General features: G+C 40.3%; 1 protein-coding gene across 1 annotated transcript; it reads right to left on the bottom strand.

Annotated features, from left to right (window-relative positions):
• Positions 1 to 686: 686 nt before the first annotated feature.
• On the bottom strand, positions 687 to 16,844 carry LOC308402855 (alpha-tectorin-like; the record flags this gene model as incomplete). The annotated part of the gene is made up of 17 exons (XM_080891965.1): positions 687 to 1,057; positions 5,553 to 5,715; positions 5,829 to 6,074; positions 7,482 to 7,630; positions 7,791 to 7,978; positions 8,072 to 8,203; positions 9,260 to 9,459; positions 9,647 to 9,709; positions 9,816 to 9,903; positions 10,031 to 10,181; positions 10,403 to 10,652; positions 10,786 to 10,915; positions 11,042 to 11,147; positions 11,296 to 11,370; positions 12,039 to 12,263; positions 12,552 to 12,643; positions 16,799 to 16,844. 17 exons carry the CDS (start codon positions 16,842 to 16,844, stop codon positions 965 to 967), a joined length of 2,397 nt encoding a protein of 798 aa, XP_080748091.1. The 3' UTR covers positions 687 to 964.
• Between the last annotated feature and the right edge of the window lie 2,548 nt (positions 16,845 to 19,392).

Here is a 19,392-nt window from a genome sequence, read left to right as displayed (position 1 = left end):
TGACATCTCTCAGTCTGGAAAGGGTTAGAAGGCCATTTGTAAGGTTTTGGGACTTCAGTGAACCACGGTGAGAGCCATTATCCACATATGGACAAAACCTCGAACAGTGATGAACTTTCACAGGCCAGCCTACCAAAATTACTGCAAGAGTGCATCAGCAACTCATCCAGGAGGTCACAAAAGAACGATTCTTGACCTCAAGCTGAGATCACGAACAGATGGCCGTATATTCTCACTTGGGTTCTGCAGGAGGACAATCATCCAAAGCACAACAGCAAGTCCACCTCAATGGCTTAAGAAAAACAAAATGAAAACTTTGGAGTGGCCAAAGTCAAATTCCTGACCTGAATCTGATTGAGATGCTGTAGCATGACCTCAAAAAGGTGGTTTAGGCTTGAAAATCCTCCAATGTGGCTAAATTACAACAATTCTGCAAAAATGAGCGGGCCGAAATTCATTCACAGCACTGTACAAGACAGACTGCCATTTATGGTAAACGCTTCGTTTCAGCTGTTGTTGCTAAGTTTGGCCCGACCAGTTATAAGGTTTAAGGGAGCGATCACTTTTTCACACAGGGCCATGTAGGTTTTTTCCTCTTAAAATTTTAAATTTAAATTCTTTTGATGATCTGAAACATTTAAGTGTGACAAATCTACAAAGGAAATAGCAAATCAGGAAGGGGGGAAACACCTTTTTGAACCACTGTATAAACTAGGACATTTTATTCACTCAACAGCTTATCAGGCAAAGTTGGAAATACAAACCCATCAGTTTAGGTGGGCAGAAAACTTAACTCCAGTAAAAATTGCTAACATATCTGTAATGTCTCTTTCCACCTCCACCAGTGAGGTTTCCTCAGGCATTTTTCCTCTTTCTGAATTTCTTACTTAAACTTCACTGTTCTCTTCAGCAATCACCACATAACATATATGATGGTAAATCACAAAAGCCGATTGTACCTTACCTAATAAGTCCAGGACACGCTGATGAAGGCTGGAGCTTCAGGTTCATATGTCAAACTGGCAGATCTGCGTACCCGAGCAGGTGTGTTACACGTCTGGAAGTTAAAGACAAAGTCCAGGCTTTACAAAACCAAGAGTGATCCATTCATTTAGGACTGAAGCCACTGACAGCAAACATTTCATCTTTTGTGTCAAAACCCTCCAATTATAACATTTTTATTGAATCTGATGATAGTAGTCTCTGAAAGTCGATCAGCATCTATTATATATGGGTCGATTCATCTTTTAAAAATGATGAATTCCGGTGATAACAATGAACAGCATCAGAAACAGCATTTTCAAAAGCTGAAGAACCTTTTAACCCTTTAAGACCTATCATAGAACCAAGGCCGCCAAAGCTTACTTTATATTTTTACATGCTGTAGTGCCATTTTTGGGAGCATTTCAAGTTGCTATACATCAATACAACTGTTATAGCCCAAATTTTAATAATATTTATGCATTAAATCCATATTAACCACATAAATTGCAAAAAAGTGCAATAAACTACAGAAAAATTGAACATCGTTTTTGTTTTGTTTTTTTACATATATTTCTACTTGGAGAAATTTAAGAGGTTTATCCCTCAAAACTTTAAATACAAAAAAGTTGCAAAAATAGTTTACAACCACAGGAAATTTAATTTGAGTGTCTTCATAGTTTTATTTTTGAGATACACCAATTTTTATATACTGCAGAAAAATTGAAAAACAATCGTATAATGCAAATTTGCAAAGAAAACAGCATGTGCATCAAAATAAACTATTTAAAGCAGCGCAATTTGAGTTCTAAGCATCACAGAAACTATTCAGAAAAGCATAAAGTCAAACATGACTTTTAAAAACACCAGTATAGGCTTTTAAGGCCTACAAGTAAAAAACTACATTTTCCGCGAAAATGACGTCACTTCCGGTTTCGGGCAGGTAATGGCGGACATGCGATTGTTCGCGCTGACGTCTATTTCAATGTAGGAAGTGTTACGAACAGCTGATCGGATTGGCAAAGTGTGTTTCTGGAATATTACATTTTTGTTCCTGCAAGCACTTTTTATGCAATTTTTGCAAAGCTATATGTGGAAGGAAACCGTGACCTAGCACAAGCTGATGGCATAAGATGTAAGTACAACCCCTCCGGTTTCATATGCGAAACAAAATTATTGTGCTAGCTTACATGGTTCCGGTTCTACAGGGATTTAAGAATAGTTACGCAAAACGGAGCGTTGCTGCTCCGACCGCCTTTAAAGGGTTAATGCTTGATGCACTGCACCCATATCTAACAGCTCGGGCAAATTAGGAAAAAAATCTATGGTGTCATGGACAAGAAAGTCTACCACAACATTTTAGTGCATTATGGAGTCTCTTCTGGACCGGAGCTGATTAGTCGTGGGTTCATATTAGAGCTGGGCGATAGAACGATAACGATATGTATCGCGATATAACTTTTACTCGATAGAGAAATTAAGCTATCGCGATAGACCTCGCCGCTCTTGTCCTCTTAAAAAAAAATAAATACAAAAAAAAAAAAATAAAGGTCAGCCAATCCAAATTAAGTAGCGCAGAGCCGAACCAATCACAGCCGCAGCGTCACGTCGCGTGACTTGTTACGTACAGCACAAGTGCCAAGCCGCACGTGTGTTTGTTTGGGAAGCAGCCAGCGGGTAATGGAGCCAGCGCGTAATGGAGGAAATGAGTGTGCCGACTAGAAAAATCAACCGAGCGTGACCGAAGAGAAAACAGATGATGGTTCCAATGCCGGAGAGATTGTCGAACGGAAGAGCCAAAGAAGTTCCGTAGGGTGAAGGTATTTCGGCTATTTCAAGTCTGACAAAAAACAGAGTAGCATGCACTGTAAATTGTGCCGAAAGCAAGTCTGGAAATACAATAAACTGGTGCATGCGTCACACTGTGCGCCACGTTATTGTTTCAGTGAAATGAATTTCTACAATACTGTTACTGTTAATTCTACTCTGCAGTGTTTAAATGCTTACATATACACAGTTACTGTCCGTCCACACATACGACTCGGGTCTGCTTCTATGCCCCAGCTTTGTTTACTTTTTCCCACCGAGGCTTCTAGACTTCTGATTGGCCAACATTTCTGCACGGTTAGGAATCTAGCACCACCTGCTGCTTTGGCATGTTCATAGCAGCGTTTTCCTTCATTTCTCCCTTTATGTGTGGACGGGATTATTTTTTAAAACGAAAACGGAAAATCTCCGTTTTCAAAAATACCCGTGTACGTGTGGATGTAGCCTCAGTCTCTGACTGGAAGCGCTAATTCGTCATTCGGCTTTTGTCAGACTAAAGTAACTGTTAAAACTGTTTGAAAAGCTCAGCTATACAACAAGGAGAGATTGAGAATTTCCTTTTAGTTCTCAGTTTATTTGATATTGACAAAAGTTAGTCAGTTTTGTCTGTTCTTCTGTAAAACAAACTAAGATTTATTTTTAGAATTAACATTTTGTTTCTAAGTGGAATTGACAATTTAGTCTGTTTTGTTTGTTCTATTTTGAAACTTAAACGCTTTAGCGGCTGCCTTTTGTGTAGTTTGCAATATTTGCCTTTATTTATCTGAAAAAGTCTCATGTTCCTTAAGTACATCTACCCTGTTGAACTTATTATGGGAAATAAATATTTAAATAAAAACAAGCTGCTGATTATTTCACATTTTACTTGTGAGCAACGGCACATTTAAATCTTACAAATAGTTATTTGGCTTATATCGTGATAGATATCGTTATCGCCTGAAATGAAAAAAACATATCGTGATTAGAGATGGCACGATACCACTTTTTTATGTCCGATACCGATATCATAAATTTGGATATCTGCCGATACCGATATGAATCCGATATAGTGTTTTTTAATCAACAAAACTGTTTTTAAATATCTTGCTGCATTTTGTATAAGTTCATACTCAAGTTTAAAACAACAACTACACTAAAGCTATTCTGTTATACCTGTATGCAAAAAAAAATATTTCATAGTTCAGCAATACTGATCAATCTAATAAACTTAAACCTACACCATCCTCGCTATTCTGGTATTTTAAAGAGTACTTAGCATAAATATTAAGCAACCTAACTAATAGGGTTCCAACTCCCAGCAACAACAAAAATAAATAAATAAAAAATAGGGAACCACCCCCCACGCTCCACCTCATGATGCTTAATCGACGTAATCAACCTTAATTTGATGCAGTGTGAAAAAAAATGCACAGAAATCAATTATTTTTCAAGAAATATTAAATAGATTCAACATCTTTCTTCAACAGAATTGCAGACTGCACAGATGGTACCTTCCCAAAGGAAAAAGTACTATAGCTTACTAGGGTATATATATTAGACTTAATAGTTACTATATACAATAATGGACTTCTATTCATTTTGCATCAAATTAAAACTTTGGGTGTCAGATAATTATTTATTAAAAGCTAGACATTTTAAATGAGAATAAGAAAGAAAAGTATGTCTTTGTGCCCCCTTTTCCCTGTTAATGCCCTATCGGCCCCCCTGGCTAAACTTTGCTAGATCCGCCCCTGCACAGTTACCAGCCGTCAGCTACGTAGAAAAAGATCCTGGAGTAGAAAGTAATATTAAATACATTCTAACAACAGCTGATCAAGCTTAAACGTGCTGCTGTTGTTCAGCCGCTGGTTTCCTCTTTCTGGTGCAAAGTGGGCCAAAAGCAAACTAGAGACACGGACTCGCGACAGAAAAGCCGATCAGCTGATCGTTAAGCAGTTTCATGATTGAAGTAGCAGCAAGAAGAGGCAGTCGTTTGTTAAGCTTAACGCAGGAATGCTTTACAAACATTCAGAGATGGACTTACACACTTGCTTTACTTCTCTCGGGATAACTTTGTCGGAGATGAAATGCCGGGTTGCTAGCGAAGCTCCAAATGCTATCCAGACCACCGACAGGTCCCGCATGCCACAGCCGCTCTATCACGTGATGCATACTGCTCCGACGTGCTAACGTTCTGAGGTGAGTTACGGCGTGTTGCAAGTTTTGTGAGGTGCTTTCGTGATATTTAATGGATCGGATTACATTTTTTATTTTTCTCCGATATCCGATCCAGTAATTTTGGTCAGTATCGGACCGATACCGATACGTAATATCGGATCGGTCCATCTCTAATCGTGATATGAAAAAATCTCATATCGCCCAGCTCTAGTTCATATACCAACAAGACATTGACCCCAATCATAAGTCAAAGCTGTGCAGACACTATTTGACCAAGAAAAAAGAATGTGAAGTTCTGGACCTGATGAAATGGCGAAGCGAAAGGTCAGACTTCAGTTCTGTTGAGCAGATTTGAGATTTAATGTATTCAAAGACAGCTCATTTTATGCAAACCAATTCTCTGTGGACATCTAGAAGCTATTTGGACATCAATAGCAAAAGACACTATGGATAAGGAACAGTAAATAATGCGCTTCAGTGCTTGAACATTTGCACACTGAAGAGAAATGTCTATGTGCAGAGCAATGTCTCATGAAATCAGAAAAGATGGCCAGATTTGGTATATCTTTCTATGAACATTTGCGTACCGGGATGCAGTTGTTCCCCTGTTTGGGACACAGGTGGAGTTGGCAGTGAAGGAAGATGTCACTAGAGCCCCCAGTGAACCGGAACATGTTGAAGGAGAAGTAAGTGGAGGTTGCCAGTCCGTTTTCCTCCACCTGCACCGTCGGGTCAGCAGGGTTTGCACAGCTGTTCATAAGCAGGAAAATAAACTTTGTTCAGGAGTCCATGAGAGTGATCAAAAGGAGTTGAATTAATCTCTGAGCAGCAGCGAGCAACCACCACCTCTGAGTTTCTCTCACCCGTTAATGATCAGATCATGTCTTGGACTGCTGGTGGGTGATGCCTTGTCAGTTGCCCAGCAGGAGTCGGTCACCACACTGACCATGCTTCCATCCAAGCCATCGGTCTTCAACACCATCCAGATTTTCTCGTTCAACTGCAATTCACTGTTCCACTCCACAAGTTGTGTGCGGCCGGCATCAGTGTAGGCCTTGATAGTCAGAGTGTAATTCCAAGCTCCAGATGTGATGCACTGTGCAACGGACCTGCAGAATGCACACATTTACACTGTTGTTAACAACAATCCCAACTAGGGCTGCTCAATTAATCGAATTTTAATCACGATTACGATCTGGGCTTTCAACGATCATTAAAAATGACTGAGCCGATTATTAGCCCCTCCCTCATTTACCCTTAAAGGCCGGTCCGTGAAAATATTGTCGGGCATAAACCGGTCCGTGGCGCAAAAAAGGGTGGAGACCGCTGATTAAGAGGACCCGAGGGAAGCTCGGAAAGCTAAGCAGAAGTTATTTGGAGAGGAGAGTGACTGCCGTTGGTTGAAAAGAGAGGTTAAAAAAAACTTCAGTGGTATTGCACACTATTTTATATTATTTTTTAAAGTCATTGTTTACCCTTTAAATCCGGTCAGAGCAGCACGCTCCGTTTTGTGTAACTATTTTTAAATCCCTGAAGAACCCTGAGCCGTGTAAGCTAGCGCAATAAGTTTTTTTTGCATATGAAACCAGAGGAGTTGTACTTACATCTTATTCCATCAGCTTGTCCTCGGTCACGGTTTCCTTCCACATAAAGCTTTGCAAAAATTGCATAAAAAGCGCTTGCAGGAACAAAAACATAATATTCCAGAAACACGCTTTGCCGATCCGATCAGCTGTTCGTAACACTTCCCACAGTGAAACAGACGTCAGCGGGAACTATCGCATGTCCGCCATTTCCTGCCCGAAACCGGAAATGACGTCATTTTCGCGGAAAATGTAGTTTTTTACTTGTAGGGCTTAAAAGCCTATACTGGTCATGTTTGACTTTTCTGAATAGTTTCTGGGATGCTTAGAACTCGAATTGCACTGCTGGAAATAGTTTATTTTGATGCACATGCTAGGATTGTTTTTTCGTTTTTCCTGCAGTATATAAAAATTGGTGTATCTCCAAAATAAAACTATGAAGACACTCAAAATAAATTTCCTGTTGTTGTAAACTATTTTTTGCAACTTTTTTGTATTTAAAGTTTTGAGGGATAAACCTCTTAAATTTCTCCAAGTAGAAATATATGTAAAAAAAACAAAAATGATTTTCAATTTTTTTTTGTAGTTTATTGCACTTTTTTGCAATTAATGTAGTTACTATGGACTTAATGCATACATATTATTAAAATATGGGCTATAATAGTTGTATAGCAACTTGAAATGCTCCCACAAATGGCACTACAACATGTAAAAAAATAATATAAGCTCTGGCGGACTTGGTTCTATAGTAGGTCGTAAGGGTTAAATAAATATCGTCAAATAATCGAGATCTCAATTTCAGTGAAAATAATCGTGATTATCATTTTTGCCATAATCGAGCAGCCCTAATCCCAACATCTTAAAATACTTGCACTGTTAGCAATGCCCACATTTTAACAAATATTCAAACAATACCTAGCAGCCACTACAAACCAGTCTCTGATTCTGAAGGTTGCAGTGTTGATGTTCGGCTGACTGTAAACACAGGAGAAGTCGATCTGGACTTGGTCTTTGCGAGTGATGACGTCAGAGTAATTCTGGCTCCTGATGGTGTTCTTATAGATGATGTAGCTGTTGTTGGTCTGCAGGGTCACATAATCAGATACTAAGCAAGTTCTTCATTGTTTCATCTTTAACATCTGATACTGTTTAAGATGTTGACTGACTGGTATAAACTTCAGATGACCAAAAATTTTAGAATTCACAGAGATCAAAGCTTAAACAGCAGGAGATGAAACCCACCGTGACCACCGTCCCACATCTGTTGCTGCTGTTGAAGCTGAAGGTCACCATGTGGGTGAGCTTGTCCACCCGACCCCTGCAGGTCGGGTCGTTGAGCTGTAAAGCAGAGTAATTGATGTCTTTGTCCTCCAGGAGACAACCGACCAGAGTTAGTGAAGCAGAGTTCTCCTTGCAGACCGTTGCATCACCTGAACGTCACAATATCAGTCAGAAAAATCACAGTTAGAAGCTTTCCTACATTATTCAGCCCTGTTGTCATGGTGATGTCACAGCTGTCGTACCCAAAGAGTTGTTTGCTTGGTACTTGGAGGCAAAAATGGCCCGACAAAAGCAGCGAGTGTCACCACTGACCGTCTTCTCACCACAGAACTCGTGATCGCTGCAGGTCCTGTCCTGACAGAAGGCCTCAGAGGCTACAGAGGAACACACTCATCTATTATCCTGAAAACATGGGAGCTCTAAAAATCCACAGTTCAGTTCTTTAACAAAGGAGAGCTTATTAATAGGGGTGGGTTTTGATTAGTGATTTATCGATTAAAATCGATTCTAGCTTGGATAACGTGATATCGATTCATTAAAATCCTGAATCGATTTTTTAATCTAAATTTATTTTGCCCAAAAAGCCAGAATCTCAGGTTAAACCTCACAAAATTTCAACAACCACCAAACAGCTAAAACAGTAAATGAGAGCAGGTACACGGATTCTGCACAAAGACGTAAACACAAAGCGCGGACCCGCGGATCAGGATCAGGATCAGTGAGATGTTGCCTTTCTCACCCGACGGCACGGACTGGGGCTGAAAGCCGACAGCTCGCTGATTCTGATGTTTCGGCGGGTCCACGCTTTTTTGCGCTAGATTCCGAAGCTGCAGGTTTCTCTCTCCAACCAAAATTCACTGAACCAGCAGCAAAAGAAGCAGCAAACTACGCTTCACATTTGATAAACATCGACGTGAATTCCCTCTTACTTTTGCTGTTTTGCTTCCACCACGATACAATCACACTTCATGCACAGCTCTCTCTCTCTCTCTCTCTCTCTCTCTCTCTCTCTCTCAGTCTACTTCAAGAACAGTTTTGTTGAGCTAGTTAATAGGTATGCCCTCATTGTCATCTGTTGTGATTTTATTTTGAAAGGATGCTTCCTGTTATGCTGCGGAGTATACGCGAGAGTTCAATAAACAAAGTCACCTTTTGGTGTGAATGTTCCGATAAAAGCCGATGCCCCACGTGTGATTATTCCTCCGTCTAGATAATAAGTATCTTCAATATTTGATAAAGTCTCGCAAGTGTCAGCTTTCTTTTTATGGATATAAAAATATAGAAATGTACCGATGCATGATCTGAATTATAATATTTCTGACTGTCTGAGGCCAAATTTCCCCGATTCAATTCAAATCGAATCAGAATTGAATCGATTCTAGAAATCAGTGACAATCTGACGTCTTATTAAGGTCTTATTAACATCTTACAGCAGCCGGTCTTTGATGTCCAGCCATCCAGAGCGTGGTTGTGTTGACTGCAGGCTCTGGCGTAGGCCTTCAGGAACTGACAGTTGAGTCCGTCCACTGCAGGATATTTACACAAAGTGTCGGTGCAGGCGGTTATGTAGGGCTCTGGGTCGATGTCAGTGTTACAGGAGGAGAAGGGCGCCTCCTTCAGGAGATTACAGCTGTACCACAGATAGAGAAACAAAATTGAAGACAATAAAATAATAATCTGTAATCAGTTGTGTTTATCTTCCATCTATGCTACAGTCACATGTGATGTACCATGTAATTTACAAGACAGATCAACACACATGTTTTTTATTACGTCAAAGGGTAAACAGATCCTGCCTTGTGGATCAGTCTGCTCACCGTTCAGTCACACTGGTGCAGTCGATCGTGCTGTCAGCAGTCTCACTGTACTGCATCTCACAGCTAGGGGGCGACAAACAACAAAGTTCAGGCTCATTCATACAAACAGAATATCTGCAACATCAGCAGCAGCAGTCAGAGGGACTCTGAGCTTGTGATGAGGTCTTACCTGGTGGAGCTGTACTCAGAGAGTCTCAGGTCACTCAGAGAGCTGCTGGAGTTTCCACACAGACCCTCCACAGATGAACCAGCAGGTCCTGCACAGGATCAGGACAGAATGAGTCAGATCAGCATCAATATTCAAACTGGAGGAACACAGCAGCTCAATAAATAACAGCACAGTTTACAGTTTACATTACATGATTTAAACTTTATTTTCTGTACCTTCTAAGAGGATCTGTGCGGTGTTGCCATCAAAGAAGACAGAGATGTTGAGGTTGGTGAGTTCGGCAGTGACTCCAGTTTGGTCCTTAGAGAGCTGCACACCATGAACCAACTGAGGTGAGCTGCTGAGGGTCAGTGTGGAGTCGTCCAGCTGCATCACAGCAGAGACAAAGTGGTGGAAACACTGAGTGAAACATGTCAAACACACAAACAGGCTGATTTCACAGCAACAACCACTGAGTTCAGCAGCTCTGAAAGAACTGCTTCTAACAGCCCTGAGAAGAACGATGAGAGGAGACACAGCAGAGGATGAGGGAGGACTTTGGATCAGACTCCACTCTGACACATGAACTGTGGCTGTAGGTCGCTTACCTGAACTCTCCCACCTTGTTCCAGGTGAATGTCATGCCCGTCCACACGCAGCGTCACACTGTCCAAAAAGCTCACATCTTTACGACGTCTGTCCCTGAAGTTCCCCAGAACAAGGAAGTCTGGGAGTGACGGAGTCGAGAACAGAGAGTATGCACAGCGATCCTGGATGGAGTTCATATGGCCGTGGACGTCGATGACAGTGGGGCCGGTCACAGTGCAGGTGGAGTCTAACATGGTGTCCAACACACAGCTAACAAAGGCAACCAACCACAAACATCACCATGAGTTGCTGCCAAAGAAGGTTACCCCAGGGGACCCTCTATTTCTTAAGTTATTTCACTGTAGAACCTTTTAGTAACAAAATATGAAGAGAAAATATTTACATGCCGTTGCCTTGACAATGCTCCAATGGACCACAACCAGAGGTCTGGAGGGTTGCAGTCTCAGAACAGGTGACACTGGAGCAGATTTGTGGGTCAGAGTTGACCACAGTACCAGGTTTATACACAGTATCTGGGAAGAGAGGCTTCACTTTAGTTCAACAGTTTTCCAACTGTAAGTGCAAATAAAACAGTAACAATCAAATCTTTCAGAATTACATAATCCCAAAGTCACGGTAGGAGTTTAAGATTCACTAACCTGAGTGTCTGCATCCACTGATATCTATGGTATGATTTTGAGACTTGTAAACAATGTTATTAACCTCTACTTTGTTGATTACGACATCACTGACCTGAGTATAGAACTAAACAGAAACAAACACAGCTAATGTTATAATCACAGAACAGAAAGAACTGACATCAAGCTGAAAACAGACACAAATGTTGGCATTAAATATAAAGTATTTAACATATTACGTCAAAGTGTTATTGTTCATATACACACAGACTCACCGCCACTAAACCAGTGCCATGTGCTTCCAAACTCAGAGCTGCTTCTGTCCCAAAGTTGAATAGGTGTAAGCTAATCTGTAAACAGGTTAACAGGAAAGATTCAGTCACTGTGAAGAAGTTTCATCTGAAAGTGTTTAGAAAAGCTCAGGTTCACAACATTAACATTGGGCCTGTTGAGCTGCATTGCTAAAACATTTTGAATTTCATAATGGAGTGTTTCCATATGCTATAAAAACTACAGTCATCACACATGTTTTTAAATCAGGTGATTATATAACCAATCATCAGACCAATCCTTCTGCTAGCAACAAAAATAGCAGAAAAAGTGATTTTTAAACAAACACGATCATAATCCAACATGTTGTCATATACTGAAGTGGTATCCATGCAAGTCTCTGTTTTCATGGTCTGTATTGTCTTAAAGTGCTTCTGTTTTCAATCTTTAATAGTTGCTTTTGATGTTTAGTTTGTTTGGTTATGATTATGCATTACTTTTACCATTCACATGCGTTGGTCCTGTCTCCTGTCTACGCTTAGATGCCTTTGCATCTTTGGTTTTCCTTCACCCTTCAGGTGAAAACTAGCCTGTACGGCTGCATCTGACATACTCATGTTAATTAGTCTACAATGTCCCTTTAAAAAATAAAAAAAACATTTTTCATTTTATGTTTGTTTTCAGTGTTGATTGAAACTATTCATTTTAGGCACACCCTTCAGGCTTTGTGATGCAGAGCAGGACTCACCTTTGAACTGCTGATCTGCATGGTTATTTGCACACTGCATCTCAAACTGTTCTGAATTGTTTGTGTTTTATTTTTAACCCAACGTTCAAGAACAGACTCTGCTTGAACTATATTAAAAGCTGCTCTCCTTTTGTCAGGTGAGCTCCCCACGATGCAGTCGCCTTCATTCCTAGGGTCGTAAAACTTGTCAAAACACATCACAATGTCTCGTCTTGTGAAGGTCACCTGTAAAAATCAGAGACACAACAAATCAAATAGCAAAATATTTTGTGGGTTTTTCTGTCATGTACAGCTGAACTGTTGGTGCTCAGGTTTCAGTCAGAGCTCTCGCTCTTCTTCAGGAAGCTGCATCAGGTGATGGTTACATACTCAGCATCACTGCAGAGGACATTAATAAGACGCTGATCTCTGAACTCTTCACTCAGTCTGCAAACATCATCTCTGCTACAGGTGGAGATTAAACAGCAACAACACATAAAGCTCTGCTAAAACATCAGGCTTCATCCTACTCACATAGAGCTTCTCGTACTTCTGTCCATAATATGTGATGGGACATGAGCTGATGTCCACCACTGAAGCTTGAGTGACTGACTGTTGCTGAGCACCTGAAGACACAGACACACGTGAGAGGTGTGAGCTGCAGCTTGTTAGCTGTTAGGACAAACAAAGGTTCACATTCACGCGTTTGTAGAAACAAAGTATTCGTACAAGTTGCCAAAATCTTGGAAAAGGAGGGTAGATTACAAGTTAAACTTGGGGAACTTATATGGATGGGTATAGTAGACTTAACTTTTTTATTACTTACTCACTTTACACTCTCATTTGTAATAGCAGAGCATACTCGATGCAGCGATGGACAGCCGGATAGGTCATGATCAGTCTCATAGCTGGTGTAAAACAACTATTCAAATTATTTTGCTAAAGAAATAGGGTTGATGGATATATGGGGACTTATGAAGTCTTATCTATGTTACGGTAGTACATTAACATGTACTCTCACGACAGGCCTAAACACTAAAGTACAGAAAGGTTACTATGTTGTAACTTCAGATATTGCATCGTATAGATCAGCTATGCAGTGTTTGGAAAAGAGAATGAGAGCTGTTTTGATCTGAATATGTTGAGTTGATAACATTCAGAGTGCCAGTGAGGCTAAAACAAAGTAAAACAAAATGTATGAAATACATGACAGGGACTCACAGATAATCAGGGTGAAGCTGAAAAACCAGTAACAGACAGATATGGACAGGGAAAAAACTCCAAATGCAAAGACTGGAGGTCCACTACGAAGCAGGATTCAAGGCAAGGCAAGGCAAGGCAAGTTTATTTGTATAGCACAATTCAACAACAAGGTGATTCAAAGTGCTTTACAGAGACATTAGAAACAAAAAAAAAATAAAAAGCATGATTTAAAATTGATTAAAACAAGCAAATAAACTAACTAACTAATTAACAAATCAAATCAAATCAAATCACTTTTTATTGTCACATCACATGTGCAGGCACACTGGCACAGCACATGCGAGTGAAATTCTTGTGTGCGAGCCCCACAAGCAACAGAGATGTGCAAACACAACAACACAAACGAGCAAAATACAAGAATGGCCAACCTGAAACTAATAAAACAAACAAACAAACAAACAAACAAACAAACAAAACAGTATATAAAATCAAAACAGATAAAAACAGAACAGTAGATAAAATCAGTAGTTAAATGTAAGTTTTGAAATTTAAGCTTAAAAGTGTGGATTCAATCTTATTTACGCTGGGTTTCCTGTCCTGTGAAAGTGTGACTGGGGCATATCATGATGGTAACTAATACTGCAAACCTAACCTGCACTGGGTAAGAGATCAGTCACCTATTCTCCAGAAATGAGCTTGGCCATTTCTGGGAGATCCCTCGGACCTCTGTATGGCGAGCAGTGTTGGTCAAGTTACTTGAAAAAAGTAATCAGTAACTACTGATTACCTCCCCAAAAAATAATGCCGTTACTTTACTGATTACTTATTTTCAAAAGTAATTAATTACTTAGTTACTTAGTTACTTTTTAAAAACACGATTTACAACCTGAAGAGGTGATAAAGTGATAGATCTTTCAGCCCAATTCTACTTTTTCTGCATAATCCATCATACAAAATGTAATCAAATGGAAAAGTCTCTTTTTAAAGCTTGTTTTATTAGTTTTAATCTTTTAACTTTTTGCATCAAGCAAAACTTAAATTATATGCAACATTCTCTGACTTGAATAAATTAGTTTAACATTTAAACCTATTTTCTGCACATTTCAGCACATAAAATAAAATATTATTTTGTGTTTACACTCACTCTTTCAAATAGATGCAAGTAAAACACAGCAGAAAATAAATAAAATCAAAGACTCAGCGGTCCTTTTGCTCTATTTTCACCTGTGAAGCAGGAGTAGGGTAGGCGGATGCTTGCCCTGGTGCAGGTGTGCCGCGGTCAGTTGAAGAATCCGCGAGTTTCTCTGTGAGATTCCCATTATGTGGTAGCTACTCGGTGCTTGCTTGGAAGTTTAGGGGTTTTTTTTCGCTGTAAAAAGAAGTTTTCTTCCCACGCACGATGGACGCTAATGTTTTTGTCACTTTTTATGGAATCAAACTCAAAGTAATGTTTTTGTATTTCTCTGAGTATCAGTTAAGAAAAAAAAAAGATTCTCAACTTTATTTGCTGATTTTCTCCTGGCTGGCTGCAGATATCTTAACACATCTTTTCTGTTTTATAAGCATTAATATATTATTCTAAAAGAGAGCAGATATTTGTATTGGTGACCTTGTTAAACATTTTTCAGTTTTACTAACTGAAGTGCTTGAAGTATAAACTTTTAGTACTATATATTTCTCTACAGTGCCTTTCTCTTCACACACACACTGCTATTTTTGTGTGTAGCGATCCATATTTTCCCCATGGTACAGTTTTATCTTCCTGCATCCAGTAAATATGGAAGCTTGTTTCTGCCACTGAAAAAAATGCTGTCAGTTATCTGCAAGTTACACTTTTGGTTTATTGTCTTTAAATTTCAATTTAGTAACTCAAGTTTAGGATCAGGACTAGGGGTTATAATTTGTCTGAGTCTTATTAGTTCAAAATGCCACGAAAATAACTCAATATTAACAAAAAACAGGACTTGAAATGTTCAGTTATTACGTGAAAAGTTTAAGATGAGTGAGTTAAATTGAATGTGAACAGAAAACAGGAAATAATTTCTTCCACATAGAACCAAAACTATATTTAGTGTGTCTGGACCCTGAAGGACACAAACATGTTAAATGTGAGCAAAATGTTAGTAGAGCTCAGTGTTTTCAATGCAAAAAAGACCATAGCATTGTCAAACGCGCCAAACCTTCCACGAGAAAATCATAGAAACTAAAAGACAAGACAGGGCGTTTGAAAGAGTTCAGGGAGTCGTGTTGAATGTAATTAATGAACCATCAGATTGATGGATGGGCGGATGACAGAGATCTACATCCCTTGAACTCTTTAAAAATGCTTGTTTGTTTGTATGATTGTTTATTCTAAAATAAAGATATGAAAGCAAGGATCCCAGGAAAATCTGTCCATGTTTGTCAGATTATCAGCACTTCAAATGGCCTTCACTGTCCCTCCTCACTTCAGGTCATTTGGTCTTTGTTCCTCAGTCTCTGATTATCAGTTCCTGAATACTAATCACCAAATACTCAAGTCTAGTAAGGATTAGGGATGGGTATCGTTTAGGTTTTATCCGATACCGGTGCCAAATCGGTACTTTTGAAACGGTGCCGGTGCTCAAACGGTGCTCAAACCGGTGCTTAAAGAATGGAGAACACAAAATTGGTCCAAAAACCTCTCATGTTCAGCTGTTTTTTGTAAAAAGACAACAATGTTAGCCTTTTCTGCAGCTATGGGGCATGTATGGTATCACTCTTGGCTGGAAGCAGTGCTTAAACAATGGAAAAAACACCAACTTTGTCCAAAAACCTCTTGTACCTTTTTAAGGTAATGTTCTTTCTGTCTGTTATGAACCAAATAGGGCCAGGCAATGACATGAGTGAGGTTTCCCACTTTTTCTTTGGTCATTTTAGCCTTTTTGGCCAGGGTGAAGGGAGTATCTGCCATCAAACAAGAAGACAGCCGCATGTAGCTATGATGATGTTTGCTAGTTCACCTTACATGCATTAATGTAATAACGTGGTTAGCCTACTCAACGTAAACTACACACGAACAACATTAAGCTACTCACGCAGAGAAGAACGGCTGCTGCTGCATCATCATCCTCATCATTTCTGCTACACTGGCAGGGCTAGGGGCCAGGACTCTCCTCTCGGCTGCTGCTGCCATCAAATACGGCGCATTTCTCGGCTTTTAAAAAAACGCTATGCGTCGCCAGGTGTTTCATCAGATTCGAGGTGTTGCCTCCTTTGCACAGTATCACAGTATCAGCTTAAAGCACTTGTTGCTGCTGAGTTTGCATATTTTGCTGTGAAGTACAGCCAGACTTTTGAACGCTTCACCTTGGACATTTTTAATCTGTAGCTCTGCTCTAAAAGAACGTACGTACCTGGACCCGCCTACTATCCTCGGAAACGTAAAATGATTGGCTAGAATCTAAAGTGTATCACAGCTCAGGAAAAAAAAGCACCGAAATAAAGCACCGAAATGTGCGCTGCTTTTTGGTCTGGTTACTACCGTTTATGTCAGAACCGGTGCACCGGTACCCATCCCTAGTAAGGATACTTTTAAAGTAGCTGCGGTGCATGCTTACCTGCCAGTACAATGAATGCAGACAGGAAGAGCAGTGGGCACAGCATGTTGGAGGGAACCAATCGCCTGACAAAGACCTGAAAGAAAAAAAAACACAGTTGGACGTCTGTGATTGGACAGAAAGTAGCACAAACATCAAATGGTAACACTTGGAGTTATTACTGTACATCATCTGTAAGGTTAGGAAAATCCCAGCATGCAGAATGTTTGAAATTATGACTCTGATGATGTCACAGAAACAGACTAACTGAACAATCATCACTGTGCGAGTTAAACATCTCCATGCTCCTTCAGCTGTCAGTGAAATTTGTCTCCTTGCACCAACACTTGGCACATTTCCTCTCTGAATCTAAGTTTATTTTCTCATTAAACACCAAACTTCAAAGAAGAGAAACATAACAATATGAATAAAAGACTGGAGGAATGCGTATCATGAGCAAAAAAAACAACGAAAACCCTAAATTTATCCTTTAAAAGGAGGACTCGGCATTTAAAAGTTCTAAAAGTCAGTGTGCGAGTTTTGCCCACTCCTTCGTCTGTCTGTTATTTATCCTGTTAAAGCCACAGAGATGCCCGTCAGTGACTCTTTATTGTTCTACTCGTGCAGCTCGTCTTACCTTCTGGAGCTCTGTTGGAGGATGAGGAGGGTGGAGGCTGCTGCTAAGGAGGCTGTCTGGTGATGGTGTCTCTGTGAGCCGTCCGTCTCTCTTTATTTGGATCCTTCCTGCTGTCCACACCCAGGTAGAGAGGAGGGCTGGAGGAGCTACCTGATGGGAACCTCCCACTGATGAATCAGCCTCTTACAGAGAGACACCTGAAATAAGCCCCCGAGAGCTTCAGGTGTTTTTTGAAACCTTTCAGCATATAACATTTATGTCTTCTTAAATGGAATAAAATTAGAAATAATTCCTTATGAATTTTGATTGCTGAGATTTTTCTAGTGACCAACATCTTGTCCCGGTCCCGTTCGTAATCTCAGCTTTCTAATCACCACGTGGCTGCAAACACAAGTACACACGGGCAAGAAAGTCGTCAAGGCCACCAAGATACAGAGACGGCAGAGATGGAGGAGAGTCCCAAGGCTGGAACGTTTGAGGCCAGAGATATCGTATCAAACAAAAATTCCTTTAGTTCACTCCTTGTGCTGAAAGTTTTCGTGTCACCCTCACTGCACCTCATCTTTGGGATGACTGTGTATTCACACTGTTAGAGTCCTGTTAATGCCATCATATTACAACAACTTTAATCTACATCTGCTTCTGCTCAGACGGTACCTTTTTAGGGACCAGGAACCAGTGGGGTAGAGAGGAGGGCTGGAGGAGCTACCTGATGGGAACCTCCCACTGATGAATCAGCCTCTTACAGAGAGACACCTGAAATAAGCCCCCGAGAGCTTCAGGTGTTTTTTGAAACCTTTCAGCATATAACATTTATGTCTTCTTAAATGGAATAAAATTAGAAATAATTCCTTATGAATTTTGATTGCTGAGATTTTTCTAGTGACCAACATCTTGTCCCGGTCCCGTTCGTAATCTCAGCTTTCTAATCACCACGTGGCTGCAAACACAAGTGCACACGGGCAAGAAAGTCGTCAAGGCCACCAAGATACAGAGACGGCAGAGATGGAGGAGAGTCCCAAGGCTGGAACGTTTGAGGCCAGAGATATCGTATCAAACAAAAATTCCTTTAGTTCACTCCTTGTGCTGACAGATTAACAAAAGATTAATACACTAATCAATTTTTGTCAGAAGCACGTCGCATATGCCAGCAACACAACTCTAAATAGCTACAGAGAGACTGATTAAGCAGTAAGAGTGAGTTACCCAGAATTAAACACAGATCGGCCACAACTGTTATAGGTAAAAATGGAATAATGTCACTCTTTCACTGGCTAATATGATCACTTCACTGTAGGTCATTAGTCGCTCAATGAACATTTCATTAAACAGAGCAGGAATGTTTAAAACAGCGTGTTCAAACATCCTAGTTTTATTTTGAATGCTCACATTACTTCTTACTTTGCAAAAACACAAAACTAGCAGGGTCAGAATTATTAGCATCACTGATGCTAACAGTCAGCTGTGTGTGGTCTCTGTTGGATAACAGCCTGAACCGAGTAACCCCAGCCTATTCTTCTTTTGCAAAACTCTCAAGCACCTCCAGATTTGACGATCATCTTTTATGGAGCTCGGTCTTCAGTTCCCTCCACAGATGTTCAGCAGGCTTCAGGTCAGGACTTTGTGCAGGCCAGTCAGTAATGCTCATTGTGAGCTGGTTTTTCATCGCCTCCTGAAGGAGCCACGTCTGTTTTGTTTTGCGGTTATGTTGGAAGACAAAGTGAAGACCCAAGCACAGTTTTGCTGCTGACTGCTTGATGTTTTCCTTCAGGGTTGTCACATTTTCTTTCTTCATGTTTCCTTCCACTATGAAGCATCCTCACCGTGTTTCACTGTGGGGACGAGGTTCGCTAGGAGTTGGTTGTTCTGGGGTCTTTAGACACGTCTCTCACTAGTTTTCTGTCCAGTCTTTGAGATCTATTCCTTCCAGTCTCTGCCAGGCTTGTTCTGTACTGTCTGGCTGTCTTTGAATGTATCG

This window comes from Rhamphochromis sp. 'chilingali', assembly GCF_963969265.1.
Source record: "Rhamphochromis sp. 'chilingali' genome assembly, chromosome: 1".
NCBI lineage: Eukaryota > Metazoa > Chordata > Actinopteri > Cichliformes > Cichlidae > Rhamphochromis > Rhamphochromis sp. 'chilingali'.
This window is presented reverse-complemented; position numbering and strand designations above follow the sequence as displayed.